This window comes from Podarcis filfolensis, assembly GCF_964270895.1.
Source record: "Podarcis filfolensis genome assembly, chromosome: 13".
Classification (NCBI taxonomy): domain Eukaryota; kingdom Metazoa; phylum Chordata; class Lepidosauria; order Squamata; family Lacertidae; genus Podarcis; species Podarcis filfolensis.
In genome coordinates this window covers 22,189,553-22,205,751 of record NC_139615.1, presented here as the reverse complement: position 1 = coordinate 22,205,751, position 16,199 = coordinate 22,189,553, and the positions used below count along the sequence as shown (strand labels likewise).

The 16,199-nt window shown below is 39.4% G+C and overlaps 2 protein-coding genes across 2 annotated transcripts in view; one reads left to right on the top strand and one right to left on the bottom strand.

Annotated features, from left to right (window-relative positions):
* Positions 1-16,199, top strand: part of LOC310746597 (erythroblast NAD(P)(+)--arginine ADP-ribosyltransferase-like) — a 420,131-nt gene that overhangs the window by 113,202 nt on the left and 290,730 nt on the right. The gene's annotated exons all lie outside the window — the stretch shown is intronic.
* On the bottom strand, positions 1,922-6,306 carry LOC310747386 (vomeronasal type-2 receptor 26-like; the record flags this gene model as incomplete). The annotated part of the gene is made up of 5 exons (XM_083581749.1): positions 1,922-2,823; positions 3,391-3,517; positions 4,291-4,518; positions 4,823-5,674; positions 6,145-6,306. 5 exons carry the CDS (start codon positions 6,304-6,306, stop codon positions 1,922-1,924), a joined length of 2,271 nt encoding a protein of 756 aa, XP_083437875.1.

Below are 16,199 nucleotides of genomic sequence, written 5' to 3'. Positions count from 1 at the left end.
ATCCATCTTTGGTGTGGGTGAGTACACAATACAGAAGAATGAAGGCATGGAACCTGTTTAAGGTGGTTCAAGTCTTGGTGGTTCAAGTCAATTGAGAAGATTTTTAGCAGATTTCTTTCCTTGCATCCATTCCAGTCTCACTTGAGGCTTGGTTGTAATGGGAAATTGGGGTTGCTTGTGCGTAAATTCCAAACTGCTCCCAGCTGTTAGTGTAGCTAAACCTTTCCCTGATTTGACAGCCCTTACAAGGCGACTGTCTCAGTCACTGGCAGAATCCGTCAGTGGGCGTTCCCTGAACTTCTTCCAACATAAAAGCTGTTTGACGCCAAGTCTCCGCCTAGCCTCCCTGCGCGGAAGTCTCCTGCGCAGAGTGGGCGTGGCCAGCGGAGGTCCTGGGCTCTCCCCGCTGGACCCTGTGGAAGAGTCTTGGAGCCCTCTCTCCGAAGACCTTCCCTGCTCCCCTTCCTTCCTGGTGTCACGCCGATTTCCTTCCCCAAGGGAAGTGTTCTCCCTCTCCCTGCTGGTCCCTTCTCCTGCATCGTTGGAGAGCCCTACCTCCACTCTTGGCTCCGATGTCAGTTCCCTGACACTGGTCATGGCACAGAAACTACCTTGGTCACCCTGGTTGATAACATTTATCAGGAGAGAGATGCAGATAGTTCCATCCTGCTTGTTCTCTTTGACCTCCTAATGCATTTTGATGCTGTTGAAACTTCAATTGGTCCAAATTGCAGCAGCAAGATTGCTGGCTGGGAATTCCTTCAGATCTCATATGACCTCTGTTTTAAAACAGCTGAACTGGTTGCCAGTTTGTTTCTTCACCCAATTCAAGGTGCTCACATCAGTGTTTAAAGTCCTAAATTACCCAGGACCCATTCCCTACACATCCTCTCTGGTACTGAGATTGGTATATGATTCCTACTTGCTATTTCCTCCACCCTCGTAAGTTTGGTGGCTGGCAGCCTGGGTGAGGGCATTCTGTATTTTTTAAATCTTTTTTTAGGGTAGCTCTCTACTACTGCAGAGAGCCTGCTAGACTGATATAACATGAGCTGAAATTGGTGAGGCCATTCTCTGTAGCAGCCCCTAAGTTGTGGAACTCCCTTTCCTCAGAGGGGTTTCTAGCACCATCATTATACAGCTTTCAGTGAATGCTGGAGATGCACTCGTTCACACTGGCATTTGATACTTCAGGTGTCTATTTTTAGGACCCACCTTATCTTTATAATTCTGTTGTTAAACTGTTTTTCATATTGCATACAATTGTGTATTAATATTATCGTTGTGTTTTAATAGTTGTAACCAACCCTGGGACCTTATGGTGAAAGCTGGGTAATGTAACAGTAGTAGTATTCTTATATCTCCACCCCCATTGTTCAGCCTGGACACTGAGGTCCTCCTCTGAGGGTCTTCTGCTGGTTCCTTCACTGTGAGAAGCAAACTTAGAAGGAATCAGATAGAGGGACTTCTTGGTAGTGGCGCCCTCCCTGTGGAACGCCCTGCGTTGAGATGCCAAGGAGATAAAGAACTATACAACTCTTAGGAGACATCTGAAGGCAGCCCTGTATTGGGAAGGTTTTAATGTTTGATATTTCACTATGTTTTTATATATATGCTCTAAGCTTCACAGAGTGGCTGGGAAATTAAAAAAAATATTAGTAGTAGTAATAATAATAGAAGAAGAAATAGAAATAATCAAGCACCCATGCTTGAATTCACATGAGATCCTTAGCAACAGCATTTCCAATGATACATTTAAGTAGTATTACAATAAAGAAATGGATATATGGTTTCATTTTGTTTTTCTTATAACTTGCTCCCTAATGTTCCGATGAGGAGCAGAACTCAGAGAAACTAATAATGGTGGACTTCCAATAAAATGCATCTAAGAGAAAAATAAAAAGATAAAGACAGACCTCTTTCATATTTTCCTTTGCATTATATGCTCTCTACTATTTAGGTCAGGCCTCAGCACAATGATGTAGCATTTAGGGAAAAAGATGCAACCCAGTAAGCCAGCAGTGGAGCATAAGATGGAGAAGATCTCCACAGCCACCATGTATTTTCCTTTGGTGCTCAGATAGGTGGGAACAAAGGATAACCACACACTGCAAAACAGCAACATGCTGAAAGTGATGAACTTGGCTTCATTGAAACTGTCAGGTAACTTCCTGGCTAGAAAAGCCACAATGAAACTGATAATGGCTAGAAAGCCCATGTAGCCCAAAACACAGTAAAACATGGTAGCTGAATTCTCATTACAAACTAGTATGATTTCCCCATAGAATGAATATGGGTCTGTATCTGGGAATGGAGGAGCGGTACTTAACCAAAGAGTACAAACACCAGCTTGAATAAAAGTGGAGAGAAGGATAATAGAATTTGCTGTTCTTTTGCCAACCCATTTCCTCATTTTGGCACCTGGTTTGGTTGCCATGAAGGCCAGAACCACAGTGATGGTCTTTGCCAATACAGAAGAGAGGGCCAAAGAGAAGATGATGCCAAAAGCTGTTTGTCGGAGAGGGCAGGTTGCCTTTCCAGGCTGTCCGATGAAGAGCAGGGAACAGAGGAAACAAAGGAGGAGGGAAACAAGAAGGATGTAGGTGAGGTTCCGGTTGTTAGCTTTTACTATTGGACTCTCCATGTTCTTCATAAAAATTCCAAGAACTAAAGCTGCGACAAAAGAGAGAGAAATAGCCATAATAAATAAGATGATCCCCAAATCTTCGTTGTAAGTAAGGTAGCTTATAATCCTTGGAATGCACTGAGTTTGGTTTTCATTGGCATACTGGTCTTCTGGACAATTGATGCAACAATCCATGTCTTCAAAAATAAAAATTAAAGAAGAGGAAGAGTGATTTTAATATTCCCAAATGCAGAACAACATCTGTCTAAGAAATCTTAAAACCTTATGAGAATATATCCCTTTGTTCTCTTGCAGTTCTTCTAAAATGATAAAATATGTACTGTGCTGTTTGAAAAATATTTATTTAAGATTTAAACCTCCATTAAATCCCTGCAGTTTACAGTCTCCTAAGAAATAAACACTAGATATCTTTTGTCATGAAAATGGCTGGATATTTCTATATATGTTTTTTTATTTTTTTGACTAGTATTTTCTAAATTAGTTAATTTTATAATTTGTTTTTAAGGGGAGGATGGGAAGGCTGCTACGGGAGTAAGCCATGATGAACAGAATGGCTGGGGCAGGTTTCAGTAGGGGAGTTGTATTGGGACATCTGATCACAGTGATCACAGGCAGGAGGAGTTGTCTGAGGGCCAGATCATGGCATTACCAAGGAGGTAGGTTTAGTCATTGTCTGAAGACTATCCCTGCCTCTGGGTCTGATCCTGACCAAAAGGATACATGTATCAACAAGGGTCTCTCACCTTTCTTATCAGAGATCATCCCTTCTGGACACGGCACACAATCATAGCAGCAAAATTTTGCTCCCTCCTTCTTTTTCCTGTTGTAGCCAGGATAGCAGTTGTCATTACACACAGAAACTGGTAGTACCTGCACAGAAACATGATGGATGTTCAGAAATAATGTGAAGACGGGGAGTTGTTTGTTTTTTGCAAATAGTGAAAGAAGGGAGCTTTAGTTCATCCAATCTTATAGTTCTGTCCATTTACTGAAGGACTGAGCTTCAGGGGGAAACCATAAGTGAGGGTGGTATGTGATTCCATGTCTGAGCTATTTCTTTTCCTATATGGACATGATTTACCAATGAAATGAAATGAAATGACATTTATAAAGCCTAAACCTATTCAGAGCTGCTCTCCCCACACCCAGTTAAACATGATTAACTAGAATAATACTTCTGAGGACAACCCTTTAAACTGTATCGCTGCTCTTATGCCCAGAACATAGACATAACTAGCAAGGTGAAAAAGGGCCCTTATTATTGAGAATGAGTTTAGGAAGTATGAAGAGATTTCAGTGATCTTTTCCAATAAGATGTAACACAAACAATTGAATCTGCTTCACATGAAATAACCTGGTTATACAGGAGCAATTCTAATAGCAATTTGCAGGGGTGTGTGTCTCAAGTTATCCTGTTTATTAAAAAACTGAAAAAATCCAATAAACTGGAAGATTCTCTGAAAAATGCAGGTAAAGATCAAAGAGATGTCACTAGTCTGTCTATACATCTTTAGAAAGAAAGGGAGGATCTTTAGAGTACCCGGCATATTTTGGTACCTAAAGCGGAGTCAGAAGAATGAACTGGTATGATGAATGTTTTGTCTCTTACTGTATATACTCAATAGTTTTTCAATATGTCTCACCTGATTAAAGCTTTGGTGCCAGACAATTTGGTCATCATGAATGGTTAACTCTTTGCCTCGAGGAGCCTGAGGATCTAATGTTCCAACTTTTACTCTAACCACTGATGCATTCAGAAACATCATCCAATTTGTAACATCAAAGCCTGTTACTAATTCTCCATTGTCATCAAAATGTATTGTTTCTCCAACACTGTTATTGAACATGATGAGCTTTAGAAAGTGATGGATCTGTATTCAAAGACAATCCGAAGACAGGAAGAACTAGGTCTTTGAAATGATTTCATTGAGCTTTACAAAGGCCTATCATACTACATTTTATTTTTGGGCAGTATTTGTTGTGATTTTATGTTTCTAGTTGTCTTCATTTGTCGCAATTTAAACCTTCACTATTTTATAATGAAACTATCATTAATTATCCATATGGATTCATAAATGAGAACAGCATAAAACAGAAAGAACACCCAAATATTTTGAGTGAATAGTGAGAGAGAGAGAGAAAGAGAGAGAGAGAATGAATGACAGTTGTAATGACCTGCCATGGTTGCACCTTCTGCAACACCAATCTCCAATCTTCTAACAACCTTCTCTGCTTCAATCTTAATCTGTATAGGTCGTGCAAAGCATGTGCCACAGCATAGACAGCATTGTAGACACTGTAACTATGGCCAGTCATCTTCATTTCAAACAAAATCCCAGGAATGCTCTCCAGCTTCTCCTCCCCAGTGCATGTTTCCTTATAGGCTTCCTCCTGTTTCTTTAATGAACAACTGAATGCCTGTTCCCAGAAGTCCTGGATAAATCCATCGCCTTTCACCCCAAAAGGTGTTATCTCCTTAATAAATTTTTGAAAGCTTGGTGGCTGATTTGAGTGAGCAGTGAAGGATATGGAACCATGGAAGGTTTGCATATCCCATGTCTTCTGAATGGTCACTGATGTGAAATCCCAGTGGGATGTAACAATCCACACTTTACCAAGAGGAGGCCATTCCATATAGGTTGCTATAAAAAGAAATATCCTCACAATCTGAAAGGATGGAGGTTCTCCATAAACAAAAAATATATTGGCATTATTCTCAAAGATAACTTCATAATTTTTAAACTGCTTTAAAATCAACTCTATCATCTCCTCCACGTAATCCCATTTTGGCATTCTTACTATGAAGGCATAACAGATTCCATTTTGAGCAAGCATTGGCATCATTGTCTGTAAAAACCTGTCCCCTTTGTCATCATTCACAGCACCAACCCCAACCCATTTCCATCCAAAATGCTGAAGTAATCTCACAACTCCCATCTGCTGGTAGGATTCAGTTGGGACCATTTGGTACAGAAAAGGGAATAGCATTCTGGAACCTTTTAATGGCAAGAAGGATCCGTAAGGGAGCTGAAATAAAATGTATAAGAATTTTTGGAATTAATCTTATCCCTTAGAATTATAGGATTGTAGTGGATTGCGTTTATCCAATTGTCATTCATGTATGTCAGCAAACATGGTCATTTGGGTTTTCAAATACAAGCAAAAGGAATTTTTGAAGTTTTGTATTTCTGGATCACAAGCCAGGCATTGGGCTGGAATTGAATAATCTCAGGGAGAGTTGAGACTGATTCAGCAAACTGAACTATTACTATCCAGAATAGGACTAGAGGGCCATGCCCACTCCTAGCAGCTGACGAACAGTTATTGAGTAAAGCTTTCAAAGTAGCTGTGAGTCCACCTGCAGTTTTCATAATCAAGACTCAATTTAAACAATCTGCTTACCAAAATATCACTAAGAGTATGGTTAAAACTGCTTTCATAAGAGCAAGATACTACGCCATATGTGCACGCTTCATACCCTCATACACACAGCTTACCTGTGGAGTTTTGTGGGTGGCTGAAATGAAAGCCATATTGACAGAGATCTCAGAGAAACATCCTCCAATGATAGCTATCAATTGGTTCTGCTTGTCACAACTGAAATTGGGAACAAACTTCTTTTGTGTGGAAAGCAGGCTCAGTGTGGCCTTATAAGTCATTCTTGCAGTCAAGTAACTATTGAGGATGCGGATACCCAGAGAGACGTTTGGCAAGATGTTGGGATTCTCATTGATCTCTTTGACAGCAAATGCTAAGGCCAGGATGTGCTGGTAGTTCTTAGGCACTGAACTGTAATAAAGGTGACACCTGTTTAATAAAATCACCACCACCACAACAAAATGCATTTGTACTCTTCAGCATCTTTTATACAAATGTTTCCGAGATGGTGGCAAACTTTAGAACGATAGAAAATAATGGACTTAAAAAGAATTGAGATTTAAAATACATTCTGTAGACTGAAAGGGAGAGAAAACAGAATTTGTCTTACACAGGTTCATCGACCCATATCTGTGTAGGTTGTTTCTTGAAACTGAGGCTCTCATAGTTTAAGAAGACTTGGGAAACCATCTCCCCAATGATGAGGTCACCCGGTTGGTAAAATTCATGTGGAATAGGGAGAGGATCATCATATATGCTGCAGTTAATGGAATACTTCTTGCATACAGCATGAGACAGAAGAACAAGCAGCAACACCACTACAAGCATGTTCCTGTTAAAAAAGTTTCACCTCCAAATGTACATTATCATGTTTACATCTACAGCAGTATATGCAGCTATTTTCTTTTTACCTACAGACTGACGTGGATGTATCTAATGGTATCTGTAAACCATCTCCTGGTTTTATATTCAATAATGGTTCTGTTTAATGAATATTTCCAAACAGCATACTCTATTTATCTCTGCGGTTTCCCCTCTGTATGAATTCAAACCTTCTTATGTTCCTGTTCAAGTAGAAATATCAAAGGTTTTCATTGGTGTACAAATAAAGGAAGTGTAACGCTGATGATTCTCCATGAGTTTGTCCAAAAGAATGTGAAATTCCTTATAGTGAGGTGGTGTTATGGTTCAGAATGTGTCCATGTGCTTTTATTCATACCTAACCAAAGAGGTGAAGATTTGCCCAGAAAATATTTGGGAACTTGATTATTCAGTTGGCAAGGAGAAAGGATGAGGACAGGAATATTCCCACTATACTTTTTGGCACTTAAAATTGTGACAGAATCAGTTGTTGAGAAACATACTCTAACATGTGTAGGGGAAATAATCATAAAAGAAAATGACAGAGCCCTGCCCATGCCTATATTCAGTGCTCAAGAATACAAGGTATTTATATGTTCTTTTCCAGATACTGATTGTTGATCTTGCTGAAGACATCTGTCCCTCCATTGTGTAAGAGGATGGATGCCAATAATTTTGACAATGATTGGTGTGATTAAAATCTCCCCTGTGTATTGATGTTCCTTGAAGTTGTGCCATGAATAACAAAAGTACTACGTGTATTTTTCTACCAGAACTCTACAGACATTATTTTCTTTTCTGAGGGGTAACAAATGGCCAGTGGCACTTAGCCAGAAAGTTGTACACTCCTTTTGTCCCGGACTAGAGTTAAATTCACATAATCAGACCATTCACTTAAAGGCCAGGAAATCTAAGTTACAGGTAGGTAGCCGTGTTAGTCTGCCGTAGTCGAAACAAAATAAAAAAAATCCTTCCAGTAGGACCTTAGAGACCAACTAAGTTTGTTATTGGTATGAACTTTCATGTGCATGCACACTTCTTCAGATATGTATATAAAGAAGTGTGCATGCACACGAAAGCTCATTCCATCTCCACCGTATCAAGCAGTTGGTCCCTTACCTTTCTCGCCCTGATCTGGCCACAGTGATCCATGCGATGGTCACCTCCAGTCTTGATTATTGTAACTTGCTCTACGCAAGGTGCCCTTGAAGGTGACCCAGAAACTCCAGCAGGTGCAGAATGCCGCGGCGAGGCTCCTTACGGGGACCTTGCCACGGGATCACATTCATTCAGTGTTTTATCAGCCATACTGGTTCCTGGTGGAGTACAGGGTCAGGTTTCAGGTGCTGGTTTTGACCTTTAAAGACCTATGTGGCCTAGGACCCTCGTACTATGGGACCGCCTCTCCTGGTATGCCCTGCGGAGGACCTTAAGGTCCACAAAATAACAACACTTTTTAAAAAAAATATATTTATTGAAGTTTTACAAAAACATAAGTTTACAAAATAAAAAAGGTCACATAAAAAGAAAAGGATACAAAAAAGAGAACATAGAAAAATACATGAAAAAGAAAAAAGAAGAATAAAAATACAAAAGACAAAAGACAAATAGCTAAAAAAGAATTAAAAACAAATCCGTTTTTTCTAACTTTGAACTCATTAGCTTATTTCCTTGGCCTCCTCACACCTCCCCTTTTTGTATTCCTATTTAAATAATCAAATCAGCAAATCCTTACCCTCTTTCGTTTATCTTAACTCTGTATCTTAACATATTATAACTCTATATTTTCATCCATTATCAATTCATTTTTGCATATTCTTATTAACTTTGTTGCTAATGCCACTTATTTTCAATCCAACATCATTTTAACATTCATTAATTTTACAGTATTTCTGAAGATAGTCTTTAAATTTCTTCCAGTCTTCTTCCACCAGCTCTTCTCCCAGGTCTCGGATTCTGCCAGTCATTTCCGCCAATTCCATATAATCCGTCACCTTCATCTGCCACTCTTCCAGGGTGGGTAACTCTTGTGTCTTCCAATACTTTGCAATAAGTATTCTTGCTGCTGTTGTTGCATACATAAAGAAAGTTCTATCCTTCTTTGGCACCAATTGACCGACTATGCCCAGGAGAAAGGCCTCTGGTTTCTTCAGGAAGGTATATTTAAATACCTTTTTCATTTCATTATAGATCATCTCCCAGAAAGCCTTAATTTTTGGGCACGTCCACCAAAGGTGAAAGAATGTACCTTCATTTTCTTTACATTTCCAACATTTATTATCGGGCAAATTTTTGACTGGTGTCATGTACCACCTGTATATCATTTTCATAATATTCTCTCTTAAGGCATTACATGCCGTAAATTTCATACCGGTGGTCCACAACTGTTCCCAGTCAGCAAACATAATGTTGTGACCAATATCTTGTGCCCATTTGATCATAGCAGATTTAACCATTTCATCCTGCGTATTCCATTTTAACAGCAAGTTATACATTCTTGAAAGTATCTTAGTTTTGGGATCTAACAGTTCTGTTTCCAATTTTGATTTTTCCACCTGGAAGCCAATTTTCTTGTCCAAATTATAGGCCTCTCTTATTTGATAATAATGAAGCCAGTCTCGCACTTTATCTTTTAATTTCTCAAAACTCTGCAATTTCAATTTGTCTCCTTCTTGTTCCAATATTTCCCAATATTTCGGCCATTTGGCCTCCATATTGAGCTTTTTCTGAGCCTTCGCTTCCATTGGTGACAACCACCTTGGGGTTTTATTTTCCAGTACATCTTTGTATCTTATCCAGACATTGAACAATGCTTTCCTGACAATATGGTTTTTAAATGCTTTATGTGCTTTAACCTTGTCGTACCACAAATATGCATGCCAACCAAAAACGTTGTTAAATCCTTCTAGGTCCAAAATGTCTGTGTTCTCAAGAAGCAGCCAGTCTTTCAACCAGCAGAATGCTGCTGATTCATAGTAAAGTTTAAGGCAGGGCAAATCCACCTCTTTCCTTTGCGTCAGTTAATATTTTAAATTTTATTCTAGGCTTCTTGCCCTGCCAGACAAATCTGGAAATGTCTCTCTGCCACTTCTTGAAACAGTCCATCTTGTCCAATATTTGCAATGATTGAAACAGAAATAACATTTTTGGCAATACATTCATCTTTATAGCTGCAATTCGACCCAACAAGGAAAGCTTCAAATTTGACCATATTTCCAAGTCTTTTTTCACTTCTATCCAACATTTCTCATAGTTATCTTTAAATAAGTTTAAGTTCTTAGCAGTCATATTAACCCCCAAATATTTTACTTTCTTAACTAATGTTAAACCAGTCTCCTTCTGAAACCTCTCTTTCTCAATCGGTGTTAAGTTTTTCTCAAGCACTTTAGTTTTTGACTTGTTCAGCTTAAATCCTGCCACATGACCAAATTCTTGAATCAATTCTAATACTCTTTTCGTACTAGATTCTGGCTCCTGTAACGTCAAAACTAGGTCATCTGCAAAAGCTTTCAATTTATATTGTTTGGCTCTGACCTGAATACCTTTAATCAGACTGTCCCTTCTAATCATATTCAGCAAAACCTCCAGAACCGAAATAAAAAGCAATGGGGAAATTGGGCAGCCTTGTCGTGTCCCTTTCTCTATCTTAAATTCCTCTGTCATCACATTATTAACTATTAACTTAGCCTTTTGTTCTGAGTAAATTGCACTTATACCATTTTCAAACCCTTGGCCCACCCCCATCCCCTGAAGATTTTTCTTCATAAAATTCCAAGAAATATTATCAAAAGCTTTTTCCGCATCTATAAAAATTAAAACTGCTTTGGTATTGATGTTCACTTGCAGCTTCTCCAAAATGTTAATTATATTCCTCGTATTGTCAGACAAATGTCTACCTGGGAGAAAGCCGGCTTGATCTTTATGTATCTCTTCAACTAATACCTTTTTTAATCTATTAGCCAAGATATCAGCAAAAATTTTGTAATCCACATTAAGCAGGGATATGGGGCGGTAGTTCTTAAGTTGTGTCTTTTCAGACTCAGTTTTCGGTATAAGTGTAATGTAAGCTTCCTTCCATGACTCTGGCGCCTTTCCCCCCTCCAAAATTTCATTACAGACCTCCTTTAGTGCTGAATTAACCAGTCTTTCAGAGATCTATAGTATTTGGAGGTTAGACCATCCGGCCCTGGAGATTTACCCAACTGCATGTTCTGGATGGCACCTTCAACCTCCTGTTCTGTAATTTTGTGATTCAACATTATCTTATTTTCTTGAGAGATTTTTTGTAATCCATTTGTTCTTAAAAATTGGTCTAAATCAGTCTCTTTCTGTGGCTCTTGTGTGTATAGTTGTTTAAAATATCTCTGGAAGCACTTTCTAATCTCCAATGGATTCTGTATGTTCTTTCCTTCCACATCCAAATTTGTGATGGTGTTTAATTTTTGTCTTTTTTTCATCTGCCAGGCTAACAGTTTCCCGCATTTATTAGCCGATTCAAATGTCTTTTGTCTCATCTGCTTAATTTTCCATTCTACTTCCTGATTAATCATTTTCATGTATTGTGCTTGATATAGCTTTATTTCTCTCAGAATCTCTTGCGACTTTGGTTTCGCTCTTAATTTCTTCTCTCCTTCTTTTATTTTTTCCAAGATTTTATCTTTTTTCTCATTTTGAATTCTCTTCTTTATTGCGTTCTGTTGAATCAGAAACCCTCTTATGACTGCAAAATAACAACACTTTGGAGGTCCTAAGCCACAAGTTGGTTAGACTGGTATCCACTAGGGCCAGGGTCTTTTCAGTACTTGCCCCGACTCGGTGGAATGCTCTGTTACAAGAGACCAGGGGCCTGCAGGATTTGACATCTTTCCGCAGGGCCTGCAAGACAAAGCTGTTCCGCCTGGCCTTTGATTTGGACTCAGTCTGACCCTTATGTTTCCCTCCCCTTATGCTTTTGATTTATGGGCTATTACTAAAATGAGGCTGCATTTTAAATTGTATTTTAATCTGTATTTTAACCCATATTTTAATTAACTTTTTTTTCTATTACGTTTTATTGTAATTTTATTGGTGTTAGCCTCCCTGAGCCCATTTCTGGCCTGGGAGGGTGGGGTATACATAAAAAAAAAATTATTATTATTTATTATTATTATTATTACAAATAACAAAATTAGTTGGTCTCTAAAGTGCTACTGGAAGGAATTTTTTTACCTTGTTTCGACTATGGCAGACCAACATGGATACCTATCTGTAACTAGAACTATGGAAGGCACCACATTGAGCTGCATGAAATGGAAATCCATCAACCTGGTATCTGAAGAAGTGTGCGTGCACACGAAAGCTCATACCAATAACAAACTTAGTTGGTCTCTAAGGTGCTACTGGAAGGAATTTTTTTATTTTGTTAAGAAATCTAAGGTTCAATGTTATCATGATGGGAATATCTTTTTCTGTTAGATCACTTCAAATTCTTGCTTGTCCCATTTATTGTCATTACTACAATTTCTAAATTATTAACAGTATTTATTTATGCAATACTATATATGTTTGTTCATTTCTTCATCACATTTTATATACTACCTTTATCTTCCAAGGATCTCAACGTCGTACACATAGTTTTCCTCCCCCCCATTTAATCCTCAAAACAATCCTGTGAGGTAGGTTAGGCTAAGAGATGGTGACTTCTCCAAGGTCCCCCAGTGAGTTTCATGGCTGTGTAGGGATTCGAACCCTGCTAGTTCCTAGTCCAACACTCTAACCTTTACACCACACTGTGTGCCCATTGCATAATGTCAGGAAGAAAGATTTTCAGCCCTAAATTTTGACTGTGTGTATGTTTCAACAAAGTTTCAATTCCTTGGGGTTTCATATAAATCATTCTATGCATTGACAAAATGAACATACAAGGCTGCATGGGCCCAATTCAAAGTGCTAATTCTGACCTATATAGCCTTAGGACCACAATACCTCAAGGACCACCTATCTCTTTCTGAACCTACCTGGATCCTGTGATTGTCATCTGAGGCCCTTCTTCTTATGCCACCTCCATAAAAGCTCTGCAGTGGTTCCTCATTTGTTGAATGCTCTTCCCAGGGTGGTTTGACTGACGCTTTCATTATACACCTTTGGTGTGTGATGAAAACATTATTCATCAAGCAGGTCTTGGACTGATTAACATCCTATAGCCTTTTATGTGTGTTTGTTGGAGGGGGTGAGGGTGGTGGGAAAGGAGGTTGTGTATCCATTATTGTTTTTATGATATGTATTGTGTTTTTATGTCGTCAACTGCCCTGAGATCTACGGATGAAGGGTGGTATATAAATTTAATAAATGAATAATAAGCACCATCAATCAGGGCACCATCAATCAGGCTAGCCCACCCACTACCAGTGCCACACTCACCCACATCTTTTGCTCTAGCAGAACAAGCATTGGGATGAGTTCTATACAGCTACAACCTTGTGTATAGAGATTCCCCATGAAAGGAGGATTCCTGTGTGGAGAACTTTTAGCTGTCTAAAATTTTATAGGCATAGAACTTCTTCCAAGGTCATAGAATAATGGAATTGTAGAGCTTGAAGGAATCTTGGGTGTCATCTGGTCCAACCTCCTGCAAAGCAGGTCCATTGACTGTGCAGACCATGGGGGTGTATTGCAAAGGCAGATGAGTAGTACATGTGAAAAGGATGTACTTGAGAGCAGTACATGTGAAAAGGATCTAGGAGTCTTGGTTGACCACAAACTTGACATGAGCCAACAGTGTGACGCGGCAGCTAAAAAAGCCAATGCAATTCTGGGCTGCATCAATAGGAGTATAGCATCTAGATCAAGGGAAGTCAGAGTGCCACTGTATTCTGCTCTGGTCAGACCTCACCTGGAGTACTGTGTCCAGTTCTGGGCACCACAGTTCAAGAAGGACACTGACAAACTGGAACGTGTCCAGAGGAGGGCAACCAAAATGGTCAAAGGCCTGGAAACGATGCCTTATGAGGAACGGCTAAGGGAGCTGGGCATGTTTAGCCTGGAGAAGAGGAGGTTAAGGGGTGATATGATAGCCATGTTCAAATATATAAAAGGATGTCACATAGAGGAGGGAGAAAGGTTGTTTTCCGCTGCTCCAGAGAAGCGGACACGGAGCAATGGATCCAAACTACAAGAAAGAAGATTCCACCTAAACATTAGGAAGAACTTCCTGACAGTAAGAGCTGTTCGACAGTGGAATTTGCTGCCAAGGAGTGTGGTGGAGTCTCCTTCTTTGGAGGTCTTTAAGCAGAGGCTTGACAACCATATGTCAGGAGTGCTCTGATGGTGTTTCCTGCTTGGCAGGGGGTTGGACTCGATGGCCCTTGTGGTCTCTTCCAACTCTATGATTCTATGATTCTATGATTCTATGAGTACATTGCATAGCATCAGTTATTTGTCTGTGACAGATTGTTTGTCCACATGTACAAAGGGATGGGGAAGGGTTTAGTTTGCTCTTTATTTGAGTACTGGAAAATTGCCAGAATCTTGGAAAGCAGCATATATTACGTTCATTCTGAAACAAGACACAGATTTATTTTTTGTTAAAAATTATAGGCCTATCTCGTTCTTAAATAGTAATTACATATTATTTTCCAATATAATGGCAATTCATATGAAAAGGGTCTTAAAGGATTTAATTCACCAAGATTTGGCTGGCTTTCTACCTGGCTGCCAGATGAAAGAAAACATACGAAACATAATTGATATAACTGAATATCTGGAGGTCAGGAATGAAAAGAAAGCAACATTGATATTTTTAAATGCGGAGAAGGCCTTTGATAATGTATCATAGATCTTCATGAAGAAAACAATAGAAATGATGAATTTCAGAGAGTCATTCCTTAGGGGAATTCACACAATTTATTCAGACGAGCAGACCATGCTGATTGTGAACAATGTAATAACGGAAAGATGTAAAATAATGAAAGGGGCAAAACAGTAGTGTCCCCTGTTGCCACTACTGTTTATTTTAGCTTTAGAGACACTGGTGAGTGATAACTGTGGAAGATCTGATGGTTAGAATAGAATAAAACTTTATTTGCGTCAGCCGTTGGCCATAGCAACAGAAGAACATTGTGATATACACAAAACAAAATAAAAAGTCAATTATATAAAACACAGTTAAGGGTCCTAAATCAGCAATCCAATAGTGGACCTTATTCTGATTGCCCAGCTAAAAACCTTGCAACCTTTGCTGTTACCTGCTCCTCTTGATCAGCCAGGAGAAAAGATAGCACTGTGGCAGTGGTTGGAAGAGAATTGAGAATTTTTTTAGCAGATATGTTTCCTTGGAACCATTCCAGTTTTGCTTCAGGCCTGGTCATGGGACAGGAAAACTGCTTTGGTCACTCTGGTTAATAACATTTATCAGGAGAGCGATGCAGGGAGTTCCATCCTGCTTGTTCTCCTTGATCTCCTAATGCATTTTGATGCTGTTGAAATTTCAATTGTTCCAAATTGCAGCAGCCAGATAGCTGGCTGGGAATTCCTTCAGATCTCATACGACCTCTGTTTTAAAACACCTGAACTGGTTGCCAGTTTGTTTCTTTCCCCAATTCACGGTGCGCACATCAGCATTTAAAGTCCTAAACTACACAGGACCCCATTACTCATTCCCTACATACCATCTCTGGTACTGAAATTGGCATATGATGCCCTCTTGTTAATTCCACCAACCTTTTAAGTTTGGTGCCTGATAGCTTGGGTGAGGACATTCTGTCATTTCTCTTTTGTTTTTTAGGGTGGCTCTCTACTACTGCAGAAAGCCTGCTAGACAGATACAGCAAAAGCTGAAACTCGTGAGGCTATTCTCTGTTGCAGCCCCTAAGTTGTGGAACTCCCTTTCCTCAGAGGGGTTTCTAGCACCTTCATTATACAGCTTTCTGTGAATGCTGGAGATGCACCTGTTTGCCCTGGCTTTTGACACTGCAGATGCATATTTTTAGGACCCACCTTATCTTTATAATTCTGTTTTAAATGGTTTTTCATATTGTATATGATTGTGTTTTAATACTATTGTTGTGTTTTCATAGTTGTAACCAACCCTGGGACTCTAGGGTGAAGGGTGGGTTACGTAATAGTAGTAGTATTATCATTATATCTCCACCCCCATCGTTCAGCCTGGACATTGAGGTCCTCCTCCGAGGGTCATCGGCTGGTTCCCTAACTGCGAGAAGCAAAGTTACAGGGAAGCAGGCAGAGGGACTTCTCGGTAGTGGCGCCCTACCTGTGGAATGTCCTATGTTAAGATGTCAAGGAGACAAAGAAATTTTACAATTTTTAGAAGATATAT